Here is a 13,543-nt window from a genome sequence, read left to right on the forward strand (position 1 = left end):
GAGGAGCCCAGACCAGGATGGCCCCTTGCCTAGCATGCGCCGCCCCCTGCCGCCCACTCCAAGAGCTCTCAGCATGCTGTCAGCTCTGGGATCAGTGTCTCTGTCCTTGAGACCCTGAGCTCCTTAAGGGTGGGGCCCTGCTTGTCCAGTTCTCCCAGCACTACCCTGTGCAGGGCCTCCCGCATGGAGGGGGCGCAGTCATTTATTTGCTGAGTGAATGAATTAATGGTGGCATTGAAAGGACCTGGCAGTACTGGGGTATAGTGGTGATGGAGCGGGGGCCGGCCCAGCAGGACGTTGGAAGGAGCTCCCCGGGAGACAAAACAGAGGGTCCCGTTGGGTCAAGTGCCTAGAGCTCTAGGAGGATCTGTGGCATGGGAGAGGCTGAGGTAGGGTTGCAGCGTACCCAGGGTATCACTGGGGAGTTGGCCTGCAAAGGCGTGGCCAGTATGGAGGGAGGGCTTGGGCAACTCCTTCCTCTGCAGCCCAGGTCAGTGCAGGTCATGCCCTGAGCCAGGCTTTGGTGCTCATGGGTCTTTGTTCCAGGGCCTGCTGCCCCTGCAAGAAGTGCCACTAGGCTCCCATCTGTGCATGGGTCTGCCCTGATCTCTCACTAGATGCCACAGTCCAGGATAGGTGGGGCCAGGGCAGGGGTGGGGGCCGTGTGGCTGATCATCTCTGAGGTGCCACACTGGGGACATGCCTGCCCTTGGGTGATGTTAATCACCATCTCCTCCTTGGTCTTCGTCCAGATTCCTTACTTGCCTTTCTGCCCCAAGATGCCCCCGTGAGCTCCTGCTGTGGCCAGTGCCGGGCCTGAGCAGTGGGTCTTTGCTCCACCTCCTTGGGGCCCACCCTGGGCCCTACACTTTTCACTCCCCCTCAGTCCCCTGTCCTGACACATTGTGCTCACTCCTTGTCCTTCGGTCTTGAGAAATGCAGATGGGATGTGGTCTGTGGTCATCCTGTGGGGTTTGAGGTGGCTGGAGCCTGGGTGGAGAGGACCTGTGGCCAAGTTTCAGCCTGGCTTGGGGCCTGGCACTGGAGGTACTGAGTAAACATTCATTCCTTCCTCTGCTCATTGGGGGCTTTGGGAATGTTGTCGCCATTATTGATAGAAAGAGAGATAATGTTGTTTTGAAATTCTTCCCAGCATTGCTGTTCCTCGAACTTTAACTAAAGATGGTTCCAATGGCATTTTTGTCAATTTAGAATTAATGATAATGCCACTTCAAGAAGATGAAGGCAGGGGCCGCAGTCCAGTTCCCATCTCTTAGCCTGATGACCAGGACATACCCCACAGGAGGAGCCCGGGATACCCATGGGGCAGGTGCAGTCCTGCTTTAGGGCCAGGAGAGGGGCTGCTGGCTGTCTCACACATTATTTCTAAGCCTGATGTCGGTTTGAGCTCTGCCTGTGTGTGTGAACATGCCAGTTTTGACAGCAGATGTAGACTACATTTTTTCTTAAATTCTGCCTGCCCAGAATAATAAACTCCCCAGCCAGCCTCATAAGGACATTTGTTCCCATCCATCATAGGCTATTACAAGGACTTGGTGAAACCATAAATCTTATTTTGGGAGGAGTTGATTGTTTCTATGGGAAAGAAATGTAGTTCTTCTGAACATGACTCTTCATTCTGTTAATTTGGATATTTTATAATGTTTTTGATTAATGTGTCTATTAACTGTAGCTATGACAGAAGCAGAAATTAGTAATCATGACCAGAGCCGAAATCTCTTCCAAGTGTAAAGATGATGAATGACTCCAATTACTTTTGCCCTCGTTTGGGGCCTCTTTGACAGGGTCTCCTGGCTTCCAACTGAGGTACATGGTGGGCCCTGGGTTCCTGAAGCCAGGTGAGCGGCGCTGCTTCGCCCACTACCTCGCCGTGCAGACCCTGCAGATCGACGTTTGGGACGGAGACTCCCTGCTGCTCATCGGATCTGCCGCCGTCCAGATGAAGGTAGTGGCTCTCCTGAAGGACAGGCACAGTGGGAGCTGCGTCCCTCACGGGACAAGTCACACTTCCAGCGTCTGTCTGCTTGGAAGGAGTGGGCGCTGTCCTGTGCAGGACTTGGTTGGCCTTCTTTGTTCACTAATTAAAAAATAGTGCTGCATTCTCTGTTTCTTGAAAGGAAAAGATTTTTCACTGTCTGAATTCTATAATGCTAGTTGTTTGCTCAGGAAGCTCTTAAGATCAAACTCAGTTACCTATTTCTCCTGCAAACTGACCTACCAGGCAGTGTCACTTCATCTCCTTCCATGTGGTAAATGTGGTGAGGGCAGGTACATCCAAGGTGGGTTGAGGATGAATAAATGGATACGCGAATGACTGGGGCATGCAGGGTGACCTGATTCCTAAGGTCAGTGACATGTGTCATGCTTTTCTCATTCTAATGAAAATTAGGATCTCTTTTACTAATTGTAGTTTTCCATTCTCCTTGTATACTAAAACCTTAATCCATGGATTCTTTCACTCGTCCTCCCTGGGATTCTTCCCAAGGCTTCTCCGTTGTATGAAGGGGACCCCATAGCAACTCTTGGGCCAAGGCCTGGGGCCAGTTTCACACACTTCCATGGTGTCCTGAGACTTCTCCTCTCAGGCCATGGGGCGGAGCTGGGAGAGGATGTGGCATCATTTTTGCAGGCCCTGAGTCTCTGAGATTTCCCCACTTTTCTCGAGTGCCACAGAGCTGCTTTCCCCCTGGATTCCTGACACGGCTGAACCCCCGGGGCTTCCTGTCTTATAGCCTCATCCTCCCCAGCAGTTGCTGACCCCTGAGAAGCGCGACTCCTCTGCTGCTTCAGCCGCACTGTGCTCTCGGGGTGGGGGGTGTGGGCGTCTGGGAGTTTTTCCAGCTGCTCTTCTCTGGTCTGCTCTTGGCTCGCTGTGTCTGACCGACTGATCCAGGCTCCATCCCCCTCCCTGTGACTTCTAGAGGAGATTGATGCCCCCCAGGGTGGTGGGCGGTGCACAGAACGTTCAGGGCGGGGTCTGCAGGTGGCAGGGACTCCGCAGGGCTTGGCTGCTCTTCTCATGCCTCACCCTGGGCCTCTATTCCTATCAGGGTCATGGCATGGGCCCCGCAGGGTCATCGTGGCCCTTGCTTGTCTGTCTCCCATGCTGGCTTTGATGTCCCCAAGGCAGGACTGGGTGTTGACACCGCAGCATCTCTAGCACAGGCCTCAACCCCAGCAGGCGCTGCATGGTGGAGAGGAGTGAAGGAGACAGGCGGTGTGGGAGGTAGAGCCGGGCCCCGCTGGGCACGTGTGGGGCGGCAGTGGCTCCCCCGTCATGCCCAGCCGAACCTTGTACCCCCTCTTTGCTGTCCCATATGGAGACGGAAGCCATTTGATCTCCTCCTACACGAAGAGCCCCTTAAACAAGTGCCATCACACTTGTTGACATAGACTTGAATCAATTACATATAAAGCTTCACTTTTCTAAAATAGAATCTTGTAGCTTTAAAACTTAGGTAGAAAACATGAAAACTGAGATGATCAGAGAGAATCCTCTTGACTCCAGCTCCCGGGAGAGTTAGGATGCTCTGGTTAGCCTTTGGTGGACTTACTTTCCGCAGGCGGGGCCAGCTTTCATCTTGTTTGAGCTTTTCCTGTTGCGGGTCGCTGCGGTGGCTTTTCCTTCTGCTAATCACTGCTGTGGACTTCTTGAAGTTCAATTTTACCCCCGTCTTTAGCTGATTTCCTGGGGATACTGGCCGTAACACGTTGCTACGGCGATGAGAAGAGTTTCCACCAGGGACAGACAGCTCCTGTGCTGCCTTCAGTGTGACCCCCAGCCCAGCCCTGGGGCAGTTCTGTTTTTATCCTTGTTTCTGGTGGAGAAAACAGAGGCCCAGGATCACGCTGGTGATAATCAGGACGGAGTCTCAGCCTCATTCTGTCTCTGGAGCTTGTGCTCTTTACCATCCTCTTCTCCCCAGTGACACGTTCCCGGAAGTAGAATTCTGACGGCGCCAACATGAGGGCTGCAGGCGTGCAGAGCCAGATGTGGGTTTGGCCCAAAGGCTCAGCCCGGCCTGCACTTCCTGAAGACAGAGGGCACTGCGTCCCATGCCCTTGGCTTCACAGGGTGTCAGCCTTTAAACCAGTCACCATTGGCCATTTCGATAATGATTTGGGAGGAAAATGGTGCCTTGATTCTGTTTGCATTTCCTTGCCTCCTGGAGAGGCCGACATAGTTTCTTATATTTGTTGGCTGTTCTCCAAAGGAGACTTCTCATATCTTCTCAGTCTCCCAGTGACTGAGTTTCCGGAATCATCGATGTCTATGCAGTGATCGTATGCGGTGTAGACGAATGTGGCAAAGCGAGCAGGGTCTGTGGCGACCAGAAGCCCCCAGACCCACAAGGGAAGGGTCAGGTCTGGCGTTTCACTCCCAGAGACAGGCACTTTTGTTGCTGTAGAAATTGGAGAATTACAAATTCCGGAACCTCATCTGCTCCCACACTGCTGCTTATGTGAGAGGAAGCACCAGAGCAGAGAGGGCACATGGGGAAGAGTGTCCCAGCCACGCCTGGGGTGCAGCTGTGAGGCCGTTGTCATCCCCCACACGCCTCACAGCATTGGTGTTCAGGCAGAGTACTGAGCCGTCGAATCTGATCAGCAGAGGAGCCCATGGTCAGGAAAGTCCTGCTGAGGCACTGCTGGGTCTGAGGCTTCCTGCTCCCACCCTGCCCCGAGCAACCTTGGCCTGGCATGCAGATCCGGGCCAAACCCCAGCCCAGGGCTCCCGGTGGGCCCCTCATGCCCCACGGCCCCTCCCTGGGCCCCACAGGCCCCTACCCAGCCATGCTTCCTGGCCCAGGGAGATGGGGGAGGCATCATACCCTGTACCCTGTGCCCTTGGCCTGCCTGCCTCCCCGGCCTTCTCTGCCTTCCCTGCCCTCTCTGTGAATGGCCTGTCTTCCTCCTGGAGTCTGGTTCAGGTTTCCGTCCTGGATTCCTCGCTGTCCCAGACACGCTTGGCTCAGAGTCCTTTGTGTTGCTTGGCTGCCCTCTTTCCTGCTCTTGGTTCCTGTGGAGGGGAGGGTCCTCCAGGGCAGCTGCCAGACCCACTTATGCCTTCACAGGGCCCAGTGGTGTTTATTCAGTGGGTAAATCCAGTTATACTTTACTTAAGACTTTGTGAAAAAGACCCCAGTAATAAGGACTCTTGCTTTAAGACGCTGGCCTCTGGCTCGCCGCCCCCTCACCCCCCAGTGTGGTGCAGGGTCTTGTCCTGCTGTGCACACTCCCTCCCGTCCACAGCGGCTTTTCCTGGTGGGTTTCCAGTCCTCGGGGCCGGCTCCAGCCTCTGAGCGCGCTTTTCTCCTCTGCAGCATCTCCTCCGCCAAGGCCGGCCAGCTGTGCAGGCCTCCCATGAGCTTGAGGTTGTGGCAACCGAATATGAGCAGGACACCATGGTGGTGAGTGGAGACGTGCTGGGATTTGGCCGCGTCAAGCCCATTGGTGTCCACTCGGTGGTGAAGGGCCGGCTGCACCTGACCTTGGCCAACGTGGGTAAGAGTCCCCAGCCTTGTACCGTTTCTCCAGTGGCCGCCCAACCCCTCTGGTAGAGTGTGGGCTCCCTCGGACAGGGGCCACATCATGGGCTTCACGGGCCCAGGAAGAAACCGGCAGAATTCTCCCCAGCTTGGCCATGGAGCCTGTGTCCTTGGCTGCTGAGTCTGTCCTGGAACCAGTTGTTTGCATTCTGAATTTCTCATCGGGGTTAGAGGTCATCAGTCATCGGGCTCTCCTGCATTTTGTTGTTTGGTGCCATCCCTGGAGGATCTCCAGGACAGTCCTCAAATACAGTGATCGGGTTCCGGGATAGACTTCCCTGTGTCTCATGATGGAGTACAGACAAGGGAAGTGTTCTTAACTTCCCTGCAGCCCAGGAGGAGGAGAATGGAGAGGTGCACTTCTTCTCGGCCCAGCACCATGACTTGATAGAAAATGGTGCCCCACGATTGCTCGTTAGAGGGACTGAGCAAAGCCCTGGACTTCACTCCATGTCCAGGACTATGGCGGGTGGGACACGTGGGTTGGGTGGCTCAGGAGGGTCCCACCTGAGACGTTCCAGGGGCTTTGACTGAGGCCTCTGCTGGGACAGGGGCTGCTGATGGGACGTCGAGGGACACAAGGCTGGGTGCCTGCCTGTGTGCACCTCAGGGCAGAGGACCAATGTGGGACCCTGTAGGGCCAGTGACAAGCTCACTGAACCTCCCGAGGGTCCTCTGGAACGTTTGGGATTTTTCAAGGCAGAATTGAAAGCACAACAAAACTAAGCTGTGTGGTGTTTCCGAAGCTGTGTCTGTCTGCATGAGATTCAGACTTCTCTGCTATTTTATTAGGGAATTTTCCACTCCTCAGAACCCAGCCTGATCGTAAACCCCAGAGCCCCATGGGCCACATCCACCCGGCACTGGCAGCACACAGGCTGGGGGGGCCAGCGGAGGGGCTCAAGTGCACAGCCGTTGAGTTGGCTCGGGGGCTCTGCCTGCCTGTTTATGAATGTAGATCCGAGGTGGCCTGGAAAATAGACAATATGGACACAGCAAAACTCAATTAGGTTCCGGAGAAATAAATGAGCCACATGTGAGCAGGAGGCGTTATTCAAAGGCCCGCGTGCAACTAAGGGAGCTGCAAGGCGTGTTCTTGTCCGAGACCGCGCGGGTTGTTTTTACATTTAATTCTCCAGCTCACAAATGTGCAGTGACTCCAGGTTTTAAAATCTTATCTTCAGAAGAAAGATTGCCTCCATTATATGTTATCTCCAATTGTCATTTTCATACTTTGCCTGCAAGAGAGAGATAAGCTCATGGGAAGGGAAGGCTGAGATAGCCAGCCCGGGAGCCTCCAGTGCCCACGGGAGAGGGAGAGGTCTTAACAAAGGACAGATGCCACCCGCAGCGCTCTGCGCATCCGTGCAGCGAGCCTGGCTCTCCTCCGTCAATTCTGCATTTTTTGGGGAAAAAAAGTGTTATGGCTTTTCTTTCTTCATAAAACTGGCCATTCTGTGGTACAGTAGGCCTCTCTCTGCCAGCAGCGTGGGTGCCGGCCGTGGAAGCCTGCAGGGTGACTGAGCGGGATGGAGCCTGAGCCTCGGCCTCAGCCTGGGTTCTGCTCTGGGCTGGCTGCATTCACAGTGCGTGTTCCTGTCTGAGGCCGTGCAAGGAAGCCTGTGCCATGGCTGGGGACACGGGCGTCTGCCAGCTGGACCCAGGGCCCTGGGACTCTGATGACGGGGAGAGGACTGCCCTCGTGCTTGGTGGCTGCTCCACGCAGGCCTGCTGACTTCCTTGGCAGCCTCTTTCGCACTGTCTTTCGGTCAGCTTTTGTCGTCCAGGGACTGCAAGCACCAGGTTGCTTTCTTTGATCCCAGTGATCTTAGCTGTGGAGTAGGACAGGGGTTCGGCTGGGAGCTTGGGTGTTACTTGTGTTCTGTGGCCCTTCCTGGGGGAGGCCGGCATCTGCAGAGATGGCCTCACAGGCCAAGCATCTGTGTTCTCATGGGATATCCTAGGAGAACTGGGTGGTGATGGACTCTGACAGACGACCAGGCTGTGGGGTCACACGGTTGGCAGTGGTGGGCTTTGCTCCAGCTGCAGGGCTGCATCAGGAGCCCGGTATGTTTGCAGGGAATTCCTGCCCCTGTAGCAGATGTGTTGGTGCAGGCGTAACCTGTCTCATGGAAAGGGAAGAAAGCCTGCACTAATCTAACACCCAAGTTGTGCCCTGATGAAATGCAGTGCCTTTGCCGCTTGTACCCTTCTTGAGTGAGCGTGCAAGTGTAAATTCAGCTTACCTGCTTTATTTTCCCATGTGCTCTAAGTATAAATATAGTAAGAGGAAATGCTCATGAAGCCCAGCAGGGTTCCGTGTCCTGCTGGTCCCACCCGCTGCAGCCATTGTCATCATTAGGTGTCCTGCGAGCCTGAGCTCCAGGAATGCTGATCGCCTGCCCTGGGAGCTGTCTGGACCCAGCTCGGCCTTGTAACACTTTCCTTGATCTCTTAGTACTTCTCGGGGTGGTGCATAGTTCAGGCTTAAAATAGCCCAGTGCCCTCTCCAGTCAGATGTGAGTGGACCAGAGGCCTTCTCGTCTGCCATTCAGGGAACCACTCGCTAGCAGATGAAGGTGGTCGAGAAAGCTGTGGAGCCTTCTGGGCTGCCCCTGGTGTGGGGTGAACCCACTGCAGCCCACAGTGAACAGAGGTGCTGGGAGGCCCCTCCTTCTTGGAGCAGGTCCTCAGGATGTGACAGAGAGCTTGCCAGGACTGCCAGCCCATGAGCTGCTGCCCCTGCCATGAATTCTCGTGGGAAGACACACACATGCAGCAAGAAGCCAGGACAACGCTGAGCTCATGAGTGGGAAACTGAGGCTTTGGGGCCGGTGGCACTTTCTCCCCGTCATGTGGAGGGCAGCGTGGCCCAGAGCGTGGGCATCAGTGGCACTTTCTCCCCGTCATGTGGAGGGTAGCGTGGCCCGGAGCGTGGACATCAGTGGCACTTTCTCCCCGTCATGTGGAGGGCAGCATGGCCCGGAGCGTGGACATCAGTGGCACTTTCTCCCTGTCATGTGGAGGGCAGTGTGGCCCGGAGCGTGGACATCGGTGGCACTTTCTCCCCGTCATGTGGAGGGCAGCATGGCCTGGAGCGTGAACATCAGTGCCCGTGCCCCCACCTCTGGCCCTGGCACAGGCAGGCTGGGCTGGTTCAGGCTGCTGTCCTTTCCCCGCCCCAGCCTGCTTGTCTGCCGTTTTCCCACATGAATCTGGGAGGTCTTTGAGGACCCTGATCGTGGCTTCTTTGTGTTGGTGTTTGCCCTTGAACCTGGTGCTGTGGTGCAGAGATTGATGAAAGCGTTGATAAGAAGCCTGAGCACCCTTCTTATCTGGAGCCCTGTTCTCCTTGGGCTTCAGGAGATACAGCCTATGGGGCATGGACATCTATTCGTGTGAAGGAGCGCTGATCTGGGTTTCTTTCTTGGGGACGGGGATCTTGATCCTGTGACCACGAGTTTTAGGGCCAAAAACGGATTCCTGGCAGGCGAGAGGAGGGTGTTTGGGCAGAGGCTCTGCAGCCTCCACCGGGAGGGGATGGGCTTTAACTTGAGGGGAAGCTGGAGACCCCTGCAAAGCTTGTGGGAGCAGAGGTGGCCATGGCAGGCTAGCACAGGAGGGAGGGTCTAAGAGCAACAGGGAGAAGACCAAAATAGCCCTTGTTCTAGGTGCTTGTTCTCAGGAAGCCGGCTTGGAGTGAGGACTGAGTGGACGCTGTACGTGCCGGGAGTCGGTTGGTAGCCCAAAGGTGGAAGCACAGTGCAGGGCCTGCAGGGGAAGTGGAGGCTGCATCTTTGTGGGGATGTAGCAGGGACCTGGGCCAAGGGGGAGGTCAGCACGGCTGTCCTGCTGCACAGCACGGTGCTGACGTTGGGGTCAAGGAGAAAGAACAGGAGGCAGGGGATGTCAGCTACTGGGACATCGGAAGGAATGAAATTCTCCTGGAAAGAGATGGCTCGGTAAGTGCGCCACTGGCCTTTCTGGTTGCCAGCTGTGGCGTGGGAGGAGGCAGTCAGCCTTCCCATCCTTCTGGTGACGGCTGTGAGCGTGGCCATCAGAACCTGGCCTTGAGAGCCGAATTCTCAGCACAGGTGAGCAGGCAGCTTGACCCCACGTTTGCTGCCCAGTGAGCTTTCAAGCTGCCTCCAGGGACGGCGCTGAGCCAGGGAATTCTGCATTTGTGCTCGTGCACAGATGGGAGGAGGCGGCCAACGCGCCAGTGCCTTTGCCACAGTTGCTTTCGGAGCTTCAGTTTTGAAAGAACTTACGAAGACTGAAGCAGGGACAGATGACCAAGAACAGCTCCAGCCTGCAGGAGGTGGCAGAAAGGCCAGCCCGGCTTGGACTGAGATCCAGAGAGAGAACTCAAGATGACCAAAGGAACTTAAGAATTGGGAGAATGTGAGTTCTTTGAGGGCCGCAGGGACTGTTTGCTGCTGTGTCGCCAGCTTTCCATCCATCTGTGAAGTGAAACTCTTCTAGAAGTTTTCTAGAGATTGACTCCAGGCTGTCTGTGATTGCTAAATCTAACCTCTTTCCACCACCACATCGGGGCCTTTGCCCTCAACAGCCCTTTTTGGGGGCCGGTCTGCTGTCCCACCAATGTTTGGTGTCACCATCTGAGATTCAGTATCTGGCTTTTGGATCCTTTCCAGAATCCAGGTGCTGTTCGCTGGGGTGTGGAGGGGCTGGACTCGGGTAGAGCAGCTCGGAGACCTGCCTGGCTCCCTTGGGAGGATGGACGCTCCCTTTCCAGCCTCAGCTCAGAACCATTCTAGAGAGACACCTCCGTCAGCTCCAGTTTTGTCACCGGGAGAACCTGGGTTGGATGGAGGATGTGGCACCTCTGCAGGCGCCTGCGCATGGGCATGCTCCCAGCACTGAGCTTGTCCTTGGAAACAGCAGCTCCTGATGGGCAAGAGGGGAGGGAACCTGACGCAGCAGGTGGATCTGCCAAGGCTGAGGAGGGACCTGGCCAGTGTGGAAGCCCCTCCCTCCCCTGGGGCTGAGGGTGGGCAGAAGCGAAGGGATGCAGAGAGGCAGGCAGCCCGGAGAAGGGGTTCCCGCTTTTAACAGCTCCCAGGAAAATGGTGAGGACATCCCAGGCCCGAGGACACTCAACACTGCCTCGTCGGAATTAAGGAGATTGATGACACAAGCATTTTGCACACACCCTGGGTGCTTCATTTTGGGACACAGCTTCGTTGGCGGTGCTCTGCCTCACCCCTTGGGGAGGTAAAGGCCACACTGAGGTTGTGGGTCCCATCCTCGCAGGAGAGTGTACCGTGGGCAAGCACGGCTTTCCCTAGGATACTCAGGTTTGCAAGTTCGCAGGGCACCACACCCACCAGCCACAAGACACGCTTGTCCCGAGGCCACACTGCTTGCTCGCCAAAGGCTTCTGTTACGAACACAGCTCTGGTGAAGGCTCCAGTTTGTGGGGACTCTTTCACCCTGGGTGTGTGTGGAGTCAGACATTTGCACGGGTAAATGTACTCTCCTTGAACAATGTGGCCATCAAGAGGCCGAGGTTACAGTTTGTGAGGCAGCCCACCTTGTGACCCAGAGATCCAGAAGTAAGAATCCATGTGCAGTGAACTGTGAGTGCCACACGCTTTCATTCATCACCAGGAAACAGAGGCTGTTGCTGACACGGCAGAAGAATGAAGACCCAGCAGAAAGTTCACAGCAGAACGAGCTCCCACCTCTCTCTCAATTGCAAAACATTGAAAACAGAGGCGGTGGGGCCTTAGCATGCCAGGGTGTAGATGGGCCATTTGAAAGCCAGAACTGCTTATGTGGTGGGTTGATCTGTTTCATCAGATTCTCATTTGGGGTTAGTGGCTTATGTTGGGATGTTTTTCATTTAGGTCACCTGTGTGAACAGAAAGTGAGAGGTTGTAGCACATTGCCACCATCCAGATCTCGGGTCATCTCAAATGATGGAGCCAGCCGCTTCTCTGGAGGCAGCCTCCTCACAAGTGGAAGCTCAAGGCGTGAGTTGACACTGTTGGGCCCATGTGCGGGTGGGTCATGAGTGGTGGCTGAGAGGTGGAAGACTGTGTGTATGTGTGTTTGTGTGTGTGTGCATGTGCACCATTCGTGGTGCTGACAATGCCCCTCTGCATCTAGGATGGCATTGTGCTGTCCACGTGCAGGTGGGTCGTGAGTGGCATGTGAGAGGTGGAAGGCTGCATCTGTGTGTGTGTGTGTGTGTGTGTATGCGCGCGTGTGCGCGCCTGTGCATATGCACCATTCATGATGCTCTTAACGCCCCTCTGCGTCTAGGGCAGGACTGTGCTGCCCATGTGCAGCTTGGTGCCCTGGCTGGATGCCCCTGTGGACCTGCAGGCCCCACCGAGCCACCACATTGATCACACCCTGGTGCTCTAGGCTGGGCTCTGCAGGCGACTATGCTGTTTGAAGTGGGAACCCTGCCAGGGGCATTTGTGTCTGGTTGGCTGCTCATCTGCAAGGGAAGGAGAAATGGAGAGAAGGTCAGGATGAACCTAGACTGATTTTCAAAACAAGCTGAGGTCCCCCATGTTGTGAACAGAAGAGAGAAGCCAATTATGGAGCTTGGGAAAGACAGACCTCGTTTTGAGAGAAAGACCTGGGTTAGGTGAAAATGTGTTTCACAGCAGGGAGGCTCTGAAGTTTTTCTCTCCCCTTAAAATTTAAGGCCTCACAGACTTGAATATAAAGTACTTATCATTTGAATTACAAGTGGGAAGTGCTCTTTAAGGAGCATTTTTTCCAGAGGTTGCAGATCATTTTGTGTGAATTCAAAGCTGCCGTGCGCTTTTGTGTGTTGCTGGGCCTTGGAACTGTGGCTTGTTAGAGGTGGGAGGGGCCCTTGGGTTCCATCCTGCAATGTTCCCAGGAACTCTGGGTAAACTTGTACGTTCTCCCTGGGAGCAGACATGAGGGGCTCAGAGGGATTCATGATCCAGGCAGGGTAGAGTGTTCTGGCCCAGCTTCCTCATTGTAATTTTGAAGAAACTGAGATGAAGAGAGGTCAGGTGACTTGGCCAGTGCCGTGGCTAAGGGGTGAACTTGGCTTAGAATCTGGATTCCCTGCCTTGGGGTCAGTGCCCTTCATCCTCAGCTGGTCCTGCAGACCACCTAGAGTATGATGGAGAAGCAGCTCCATAGAGAGAAGTCCCTGAGCTCTAGGAGCCAGGCTGAGGTTATTGATAAAACCCTGCCTCCAGGCACAGCAGGTCAAGGGCTCAGCTGTCAGGGAGCAGGAACCCAGGACTCGCTGACACAATCAGAGGCCCTGAGGTCAGTGATCTTCCAGACCCTGTTTTGCTCAGAACTGGCATAGGAGGTGTCCCTTAAAAGCACATGTCTCACCCATGGAGCAAGGTTCTGCAATTAGCAAGTTGCACGAAGTTTTAAGAAGCTTCTTAGTGCTTCATGCCTCACCCCAAGTGCAGTCTCATGGTCACTCTGTAACTTCATTTCTTGTTTCACTGGGACCACGAGAGGTATTTGTTGGGGTGATGCAATGTGAAGACTTGAGCTCATGATAAACCCCCACCTGCCCAGGCCCCAGGTCCCTCACTCACGGCTGTAGCTGCAAGTAGCTCAGACCGAGCCTGTGCCTGAGAGCCACTCGGGGCATCTGCAAAGCAGTTTACCGCCTTTAAAATTGGATGGTGGTGAGGGACCTGACAGTGGCACCTGTTTCCTTGTGAGGAGTCAGGGGTCACATTGCTGCCCACTGTGTGGAGGCTTCTGCAGGGGGTGCCAACGCCCCATACAGGTGGAACCAGGCGGGGAGAGCTCAGGCTGGCGTTGGTTTCCTGTGGGAAGTTTCTACTGGTGCCAGAGAGTGAGGAAGGACCCAGGCCCTAAGCTGGGGCGCCCCTCAGCTACCCTGCCTGTGCCGGGCTGAGCGATTGTCTGGGAGTCTCATGTGTCAGCCTGTGGCATGGCCACATGGTCACCTAGTACAGTCCCAC

The 13,543-nt window shown here is 55.2% G+C and overlaps 1 protein-coding gene across 50 annotated transcripts in view; it reads left to right on the plus strand.

Annotated features, from left to right (window-relative positions):
* Nucleotides 1–13,543, plus strand: part of NPHP4 (nephrocystin 4) — a 135,936-nt gene that overhangs the window by 107,139 nt on the left and 15,254 nt on the right. For 43 of the 50 annotated variants that reach the window (XR_012427019.1, XR_010581598.2, XR_012427010.1 and 40 more), the window contains 3 exons: nucleotides 1,806–1,966; nucleotides 5,346–5,526; nucleotides 11,444–11,569. Coding sequence is in view for 34 of the 50 variants with exons in the window: in XM_065530604.2 (XP_065386676.1) it covers nucleotides 1,806–1,966; nucleotides 5,346–5,526; nucleotides 11,444–11,569 (468 nt within the window). In the remaining 16 variants the exon portion in view is untranslated. The remainder of the gene's footprint in view (nucleotides 1–1,805; nucleotides 1,967–5,345; nucleotides 5,527–11,443; nucleotides 11,570–13,543) is intronic. The other 7 variants (XM_065530649.2, XM_074022110.1, XM_074022142.1 and 4 more) reach the window with 2 other exon arrangements.

This window comes from Macaca fascicularis, chromosome 1, assembly GCF_037993035.2.
Source record: "Macaca fascicularis isolate 582-1 chromosome 1, T2T-MFA8v1.1".
NCBI lineage: Eukaryota > Metazoa > Chordata > Mammalia > Primates > Cercopithecidae > Macaca > Macaca fascicularis.